Here is a 9,529-nt window from a genome sequence, read left to right on the forward strand (position 1 = left end):
TATATATATATATATATATATATATATATATACACATACAGTGGGTATGTGTGTGTATATACATACAAACAGACACATATATGTCTGTTAAAATGTCTTATCAAATTAATCATAGGGTAGCTGAGGATGAATCATGATCTGGCTATTTTTCGGTATACTTGCGGAACAGATAACAATAGGATGTCAATGTTTTACACCTTTTTTTAGTTGTGAGTAATCAAAATGATATTACTGCACGAAGAAAAGTCAAGAAATATATAATATATAATACACAACATACACTGGGTCAGTCATTACTGTGCCTCTTGATGATGGCTTGTTGAACCCGTTGCGGGTTGCTTTCAAATATTTTGGCGACGACCATGTCCACAACAATATTAAGCAGTCTACAGTCCATTTGAAATTTGTGTCAGTCAGCTTGTCAGATGTATACTTACTTACTACCCTATCTCAATGAGGCCAGTCAGCAGTGTGTGTGTAAATAACAGTTGTGTCGACAGTGCATTTAGATCAACGATAAATGGACCCATGAAGGAATTAATGCATATACAGTGCACCTCATTCTGCCCGTGCATTATAAATATGAGAAATTTTGACAAAATCATTAAGCGTTAATTTTGACACCCCTCGCCCCTGTAGAAAAATAATTAGAGATGACTCACTTTTGCCACAAATGTTCCTCCAGGTTTCAGAATATGAGTAGTAATATTCAGGGCCTGAAACATACACAGTTGTCAACAAAAAAAAAATCCCAATTAGCAAGTAACTCCATCTGCTCACTCACTACTTACAGCTAGCAGAAGCTGAGCCTGAATGTACTCGTCTACATCATGGAGACCAGTTACTGTGGACATGAAAACAAAAGGAAAAAGCTCATAGAAAGAAAGATAAACAATTGAATATGCAAACATGAAGATATATTAAGTTAGCTACTGTATGTACCATCCGGGGCTCCATCACAAACCACAAGGTCAGCTGGCTCTCCCTCAAAGTGACGAATAATCTCCTGAGCTGTCGACACCTAATAAGAAGAGAATTTGAATTAGAATATATCAAAAGTATTGCTGCTAGTGCTTCAAAATCAGACAGACTATTACTGACTACTGGATACCGTTGCTGTACCTTAAGTAATAATACATGTTTAAACAATAAAATAAAAATTGTAAACAATTTGGTTTATCAATTACCACCGTTGAGGTCAGTGTAGTACTCTACATACTTCAAACGTGTAGAAGTTTAAAGATTGCTAGGTTTTTCTCACCCATTGGTACTTAAAAATGATTATGATTATTTTTAAGAGGAAAAAAAAATATCTAGGAGATTTCATTGTAAATCTCGTGTCAGTGAGGTATGCAGGCAAAAGTAACATGCCACAGATTTTTTTTTTTTGATAAATAAAAACATCCTTACCTTGGTTATGTCTCCTTGGATCTGAGTGACACCTGGCAGCGGAGCCATGGCTTGCAGGTCCACTGCTACAATCTTTACTCCCGTTATCTTCTCCTCCTGACATCTTCATGAAGAAAAAAATAATTAGCCTCACAAAATTTGAAACAAGTTAAAATTTAATTGTATATGAACAATGAACTCTAGTCCAGCTAAAGAAAAATATGTAAAACAAAAAATACACCTGAGCTTTCGGCTGAGAACCTGACTCCAGCTTCCAGGGGCTGCACAGAGATCGACTGCTTTGGTCACACCTATGACAAAAAAAAAAAATCTTGTTTTAATCACATAAAGTAAAATGACTTATTTGTATAGGTAAGTAGTACTGCTTGGTGGTACAAAATCTAAAGCTGTTATATAAACTCAAGCAGGGATGTCCCATAATATCGGCCAACCGATATTATTGGTCTGATTTAAGAATAATTAGGTAACATCAGTAAGAATCGTTATTCATTTTTTCTCCGATAATGAAAACCCGAAAACGCAGTGCCTGGGTTTCGCCAGATGATGGTGTACAGTAAACCCTTGTTTTTCGCGGGGGTTACGTTCCAAAAAGAACCCGTGATAGGCAAAATCCGTGAAGTAGAAATCTTTTTTTTTTTTTTTACAATTAAATACTCAGAAAATGAAGAGAAAGAACGAACAAACCATTTTACAGTCTCAACCATTTGTTTCACAAATAAAGTAAAATAAAAGTACTTTAGAAACGTTTCAACAAATAACTTCTGTAATGTACTGTCAAATAATAATTTTAATCATCAACGTGAACAGAAGGCTTCAAATTGCGGAGATTAGCACCGCCCACCGTGAACGGGAGAAAATTAAAAATGATTATGAAAAAAATACAAATTACCTGTACAGTCGGACAAATAGTGACTCAGCTTTATTTCACTGCTGTCTTCCTTATGTTTTTTTCTTCCTTCTTTATGGAACGAACGGAAGATTCATTAATTCCATAATGCCGACCTACAGCCGCATAGCTTTTACCTTCATTTAGCATGTCCAATAGTTTTACTTTATCACCGATAGACAGCATCTTCCGCTGCCTTTTGGTCCCTACCGCAGGTACTTTTGCCGGTCCAGAGCGTTTTGTCGACATTATGGGGTTTGATAAACTCGAAATTGCAAGAGAATTTGCACGTACGTAATGTCAATTTGGCAAGCTGTTTTACGTACGTGTACATATTAAACCGCAACGTTATTGGCGCACAGGTAGAGAAGAAGCGGAGTGACTTTTTAGCCAATCAGAATGCAGAACACAATGCACGATGCAAATCCGTGAAGTAGCGAAACCGTGAAAAGTAAACCGCGTTATAGCAAGGGATCACTGTATATGAAAGTGAAAATAAATTATTGTCAATCACTTAACTTCCTTAACCACCAGGACACCACTGCCTCACTGTATCGGTATCGGTTAACACCGGAATCGGAAAGTGTTTGGACAATATGGAAACATTTTAGTTTTTTAACAACAGGTCTTAAATATTTTTAGAATTGACTGTCATTTGAACATTAATTACATAAATCATGAGTTTGATTTTCATGGGAACAAAAAGTAACAGTTTCAGGTAGTGGTCTATATCTAAAGGTATAGGTATAGGTCTATATTTAAAGGTATCTCATACCTTTAAACAGGGAGTACTCTTGGTCAAGCTGTAGCAGTTTGTAAGCACTTCTGGCTCTCCAGCCCTCCTCTTTTGCCAGACGATAGTAAATGTCTCGCTTGTCTTTGGAGGAACGACCCATCCTGGTGACTTTAAAGGAGAAGAAATGTATATAATTAATGTAAATTGCGACACGTATTCGAACAGGAAAACGGGCGATTCCAATTTACAGTGCCTAGGACACGAATGCATAGCTCTCACGTGAATCTAGGTTTTTTTCTGTATTAGTCAAACGTGGTCTGTAAGAAAATAATGTGGAGAGACTGTGACAGACGGACTGCAGTTGTGTAGTACAGAGCAGAAACAGACATTTTAGAAACTGAACTTACGGCTTGTAGCGTGTAGTAGCCTGCTGAGAAGAACGGAAGGACCCTAAGCTGTTTCCGTAATGCCAGTTCAAAACTAAATTGAAAAGAATTAAAACGTTCACAGAAATAACCAAATTCTATTTATTCTTTTAAATACATTTACAAATAGGTTAAAAAATAGTCAAATGTTTTTTGTGGTGTGTCTTTAACACACAATTGCATTGAGTAAATAATAAAACGAAAAACATCAAGCAGAGTCGATGGCACTCACTTAATGTGTTATCTTTTCAAGTTTCAAAGTATATTTTTGTAAAGGCAAACACTATCGCCTACTAAATCAACCGGATAGCTATTTTTCTGAGCAATTGTACGTAAAAGCAAAATGTTCACAACAGCAAGAACAATAGCGAGTTTTTTTTTTTTGACCTAAATAATGTACGTGGCCAATATCGGCGCTATCGTGTGTGTTTGTGACTAAAAGGGGATGCATTGGGGAGCCACTAAGTCTTAATTTAACAAATCTACTGTTAAATTCTGTTGTGTCGCAATTTAAAACAAAAGCAGTTCATTTCTAAAAAAAAAAAATTAATTTAACAAAAGATTTACTTTTAGATATCTGTGGGTTTACTTACTACTTTATTCTAAATATTTTGCCACTCTCCATTAACGGTCTACAAAATTAATTTAAGTAGATTTAGAGTTTGTGTTAAAAAAACGTTTTTTACAGGCTGACTTAAGACTTTTGGAATATTTAATAATTTGCACCTTAAAAAATAATCAAGTATTAAGTAATAAGTAGTAAGTAGAGTATCTGTGGAATATCATTTTATTTGATTAGCTTAATTTACATGGATAATTCATTAAGACAAACTACACTCGGTTACACTTTATTCCTTCAGTCTGATGCTGTTCCGGATTATTTTTGGCGGTACTTGTTTTTGTCTTTTTCTCTATTAGGTGTTGTTTGACAACTCGTAGCTATTTAGACATTAGAACATTGGCGTGTTCTGCGGTGTTTCGGCACATCACAGTTCAGATGTCAATTGTTCATCATCATCTGGGTTGTCTGGTGAATCCTCCATTTTTACCCCAACTCCACTGTCCATATCTGTATCGTCTGGATCTATGTCGGTGGTTTCAATTGCATTGTCGTCCTTTGTGCTGTCTGGGATGATCACCACTTCGTCTTTAGCATCGGGGTCAATGTCCTCCTTGAACCAAACTGCCTTGTATCCTTCATCCATTCTTCTGTCTCTGGTCAGAATGGACTTCACTTCCTTCTCATTGTCAGCCTTGTCTATGTCAGTCTGGTTTACATAGTCAGGATCTACGGGGGGCGTTGCAGGTGGAGGCTTGACGGCAGCCTCCCTCAGGAGGACCTCCTTCCCTATCTTTCTGTCTGCTTTTTCCGTTTCCAAGTTTGTGTATGTGCGGTCCATCGATTGATTATCTTCGTTGCTTTGAAACACCTTATTGGTGTATTGGATGCCCTCTTTTTTCCCATCAGAACTTTGACCGAGCTGTGAAAGGTCGAGATAGAACAAAAAAAGAAGGAAACAATATTAATAATGAAAAAAGATAGCTTGCCTGTTTACTCTTTACTGTTTTGGTATAATTGTAACTAAATTATGCTTTGATATTTGAAAATATCGGGAAAAACATTGAGAAAATAAATTGCTGTATAATTGGACAGAAGTGAAAATAATTAATATTTATAGTATTAAAATACATTTTATTTTTCTATTTAATTATTATTTATTATTTTTGCCTGTAAGCATGTTTGTGTTAAATTTTAATCGTACAAGTTGATTTATTTTATATATTTATTTGATTTTTCTTTCATTTGCAGATTTTTTTTTTTGCCCTTTGGGCTTAAGTTTTAAAATAGTCCTGGTGTTAAATGCCTGACATCACAAAGAGGGCGCTGCATGTCTGGACTACCAGCTAGTTTCCAGTGTTGTAAGTTGCACCTGTGTACTCACAGCGCTTCGGAACTCATTGACTTTGTAGATCATTTTCCAGTCGTCCTTCGATTTCCTCGTCCGCATGACAAGAAGTCCAATTATAACCAGACAAACTAACAGCAGGATAGCCAGGGTTACACCAAGTGCTACCATGCTACCTGGCCCATAGATACCTGATGGTTGAGCTACTGCAAGGCAAGAATTACATGAAAAATAAATGCCAAAAAAAAAAAAAAAAAATCAAAAATCAAAAATCATCAAAAGAGCAAGTCTTAAAGGAAAATTAAAGATACTGTATTTAAGCAGCGTTCCCCAACCGGTCGGCTGCGGATCAGGAATACCACACCATCGTTGAAGGATCATTAAATTTTCAAAATAAAACATTTTCTAGAATAGGTGTGGCCAAACTTTGTGACTCACGGGCCACAATTGTCCTAAAATTGAACGGGGGGGGCCGGGTCAGAAGCAGATGGAGCGTTGGTGTGAACTAAGATAAATGACATGTCAAAGTCATGCATAAAGGCTAAAATGCTAAAATGCTTTTATCATGTTCTACGCCATCTATTGGGGAAACGTGGGTATTGCAGGGAAAAGGCCGAAAGTATAATGATATAAATAAATTACATTGGAACCTCGAGGTACGAGCACCTCGACATACTAGTAATTCTCCAAATTTAAATTATTCATTATAACAGTGATGAGTCCTAAGAGAGTGAGTGGTAAGGATGGTAGTGAGAAGAAGAAACGCATGATGACCATGGAAATAAAGCATGAAATTGTCGATAAATATGAGTTTGGTGCCTGCTGGAATGACAAAATTACTCCAGTGTGTCCTGGGATAGGATTATTTTTCTGTTATTTCTTATGGGAAAACGTGATTTGAAATATAGTTCCACTGCATATATTTTGGAAAATTTTGGCAGGCCAAATTAAAAAGCGGAACGGGCTGCATCCGGCCCCCGGGCCTTAGTTTGCCCAATGCCTGTTTTACACTTTAATCTGTTAGTATCTCAGTCTAAATGACCGATTTTTTAAAAACATTTGTCAGATTGTCTTTAAATAAAAAAAAAAAGTAAAGGGATATGACTGAATTCATTTGGAATGAAGTGAATTAGTAAAACTGAAGTACATTTTTTTTCAGTGTCCCACTGCAGCCCAGTACCAAATGACCAATGGACCGGTACCCTCGGGTTGCGGACCCCTGTTGTTTTCATCTTTTAGCTTTTATTGTGTCTGTTATTAGTTTAAATTACAGATGGGAAGTAGTCGCTGTATTTATCTCTACACGTCACTATGTCAAAAGAAATGATGAGATGGTTTGTTTGTTTTTTTTTCATACCTGATTTTACCTCAACTATAACCTCAGCGGAATCAAATTCATCAGTTATAGTGTCTGTTGCCACCACCTGAAAGTGTGAGGATAAAGAAAAAAAAACATAAGAAAATAACCCAGCAAAATCAAGTCTACGTAAAATGATTATAATTTTTTTTTACTCACAGATATTAAGACTTCACCGGGTGGAAGAGACTTATTCAAGAATAAGTAGCCATCAATGACGATAAAATCACTGCTCCCACTAATGGAATATTTTATGTAAGGATTGACACCCTGTTGGAACAAAGGACGTTAGGGTTACATTATAGCAACTGCTAAGAAAAGTGAATGAAATACTTTATTTAACCGCAGCTAACCGAGCTAAATTAGCACAGGAGCGGTAAGCATGTCTGTCTTGCAAGCAGAGTCCTGAGTTTGATTTCCAGAGAAACCTCATGATTGGTGCCCCCTTAGGGGCAACCTGTTGCAAATCTGCTGTAAACACAAGAAATTCCGAAAAATGGACTCAATGATTATTATTATTATTATTATTATTATTATTGCACAAACAAGAGATGGATTTAAAAAGGTGTCTCTATCGAGGATATTTAATTCTGGTCTACATAATTTCTAAGTGTGTTTTTATATTTCATTTACAAACTATTAATTCATAATTATATGTAAAACAACTTTATTGATTTTTTTTCCCACACTAGAGAAATTGTTGTGTTCTGCTGCAACACGCCTGCCCTGGGTGGTGCCAAGTATGAGGTTCCTCTGGGGCTCGAACCCAGGACCTTCTGTGTGTAAGGCAGATGTGTAAGCAGGAGCGATAAGTATGGAGCCATTATTATGTACATTGGGGGCGGTCAATCTCATTTTGGTTCAGGGGCCACATACAGCCTAAATTAGATGTCCAGTGGGCCGGACCAGTACAATCATTATCGCCTTTGTTTTCATGCAAATAAATACAAATATTTTGTAAAAAAAAAAAAAAATCAATGAAATTGAAAACATCACTAACAAAGTTTTAGTGATGTGCATTTTTTTTTTCTTTTACCAGTCATCAAGCGGGCCATATTGAACCCACGAGCGGGCCGATTTGGCCCGCGGGCTGTATGTGTGACACCCCTGATGTATATAATCATAATAATAATAATAATGTATCATGGACTAAAATACAAAACTTAAATGATCATACACAGATTCCACTGCTCCATAATTAGTTCTGCCAAACTGTTAAAGTGCTCTGTGGAACCCCCCGTGTTTTACCTCAGGATAGTCTTCATCTCGAACACTGAAGCGCAGTGGTCCTTGTTCCGTCACAGCCGTGGAACCTACAGCAGACACGACGCCTCTGTAGAGCTCTTGGTCAAAGATCGGAGGGTGGAGGCTCACCAGGTGAACACTGACTGTGACCGTGGTGATCGCAAACTGGTTCATGTTGTTCTTCTGAGCAGCCTGGCAAACAAATCGCAAACAGATAACATGGTGTATTTTCGATCGCTCTTTACTATGGAGATTACATTGTGGAGTATACGGTAAAAACATAAAATGATAAAAGCACTCCTGGCTGCATTGGACAGATATTCACTGCCCTTCCTGAAAGTAATGTCAATGTATGGTCATTTCCAATTCAGTGGACTTTTTAAAGGGCCAATTACAGTATTTTCTGGAGTATAAGTCGCACTAAGTTGCACCAGTCAAAAAATGCATAATGAAGAAAAAGAGAAAAAAAAACAAAAAAACAGCCAGCTAGAGTGCCCCTTAGTGGCTGTCAGTGTAAAAAGAACAAAAATAACAAACACCGCAGACGATGATGGATGGATGGATGGATGAAATTATATATTTTAAGATTGTACTGTATGTCACACATGAGTATAAGTCTATAAAAACATGACTTATAGTCCAGAATATCTTCTTCTTTTTCTTTCGGCTTTGTCCCTTTTTCGGGGGTTGCCACAGCAGATCATTGATTTCCATCTGTCCCTGTTCTCTGCATCTTCTACTCTGACTCCAACTATCTGCATGTCCTCCCTCACTGCATCCATATATCTCCTCTTTGTCTCCTACCTGGTAGCTCCATCTCTAACATTCTTCTACCAATGTGTCCACTGTCCCTCCTCTGCACATGTCCAAACCATCTCAATCTGGTTTATAGTCCAGAATATACAGTATTTAATTCTTGGCTGATAATTTGCTTTTCTAACTACCCTCAAAATAAGCTGTTTCCTTATTTTGAGGGTAGTAGTTTGTAGGACACATAACAGGGGGTCCTTGGTTTACGACATCTTCGACATGTGGCGGTTACGTTGCCTTCTAGCACGGCGACAAGTTAAACTTTCGGACATTATTGGAATGGATATTTTAAAAAAAATATCAATTTTTACCACCACTTCCAGGTTAATTGTCTGCAAACTGCCGGCAGGCTTCAGCATGCTGATATTCCCCGTGACTGCATCGATCTCAAACAGTTCATCAGTTCCTAAAGCAAAGACAGATTTTTTTTTTTCAGAGCTCTAATGAAAAGGACATCAGGGACTCTATAATTACTATAATTACAAGAGCATTTCAGAACACATTACATTGTTATAGGCAATAGTAGAGTTAGGCGTGGGCCATCTCAAATGATTACCTTTCAAAAATGAGTACATTATCTCATCATTTATCCCAGAGTCGCCATCAATGGCATGAAGTGGCCCTGGTTTCAGAGGAAACACCCCAGGCTGCAAAAGACAAACACATTTATAGTCATTTATATATGTATGTATATATATATATATATATATATATATATATATATATATATATATATATGTGTGTGTATATATA

General features: G+C 37.0%; 2 protein-coding genes across 3 annotated transcripts in view; both read right to left on the bottom strand.

Moving 5' to 3' along the window:
* The window catches only part of ftsj1 (FtsJ RNA 2'-O-methyltransferase 1), a 6,365-nt gene extending 2,841 nt beyond the window's left edge, over positions 1–3,524 (bottom strand). The window contains 7 exon segments of the mRNA XM_017033957.2: positions 623–716; positions 792–844; positions 943–1,021; positions 1,411–1,513; positions 1,631–1,700; positions 3,072–3,200; positions 3,440–3,524. Coding sequence (XP_016889446.1) covers positions 623–716; positions 792–844; positions 943–1,021; positions 1,411–1,513; positions 1,631–1,700; positions 3,072–3,192 — 520 coding nt within the window. The 5' untranslated portion in view covers positions 3,193–3,200; positions 3,440–3,524.
* A 706-nt stretch (positions 3,525–4,230) lies between these two features.
* LOC103381985 (cadherin-related family member 5-like) overlaps positions 4,231–9,529 on the bottom strand; it is a 52,914-nt gene continuing 47,615 nt past the window's right edge. The window contains exons 9-15 of one of the 2 annotated variants that reach the window (XM_017034620.2): positions 9,333–9,423; positions 9,088–9,182; positions 7,970–8,158; positions 6,881–6,991; positions 6,722–6,788; positions 5,401–5,567; positions 4,231–4,938 (exon numbers count right to left, since the gene is read on the bottom strand). In XM_017034620.2, coding sequence (XP_016890109.1) covers positions 4,444–4,938; positions 5,401–5,567; positions 6,722–6,788; positions 6,881–6,991; positions 7,970–8,158; positions 9,088–9,182; positions 9,333–9,423 — 1,215 coding nt within the window. In that variant the 3' untranslated portion in view covers positions 4,231–4,443. Of the gene's footprint in view, positions 4,939–5,400; positions 5,571–6,721; positions 6,789–6,880; positions 6,992–7,969; positions 8,159–9,087; positions 9,183–9,332; positions 9,424–9,529 lie in introns of both variants that reach the window. The other variant, XM_008314618.2, reaches the window with a different exon arrangement.

This window comes from Cynoglossus semilaevis, chromosome 8 (genome assembly GCF_000523025.1).
Source record: "Cynoglossus semilaevis isolate Cse_v1.0 chromosome 8, Cse_v1.0, whole genome shotgun sequence".
NCBI classification, from domain to species: Eukaryota; Metazoa; Chordata; class Actinopteri; order Pleuronectiformes; family Cynoglossidae; genus Cynoglossus; species Cynoglossus semilaevis.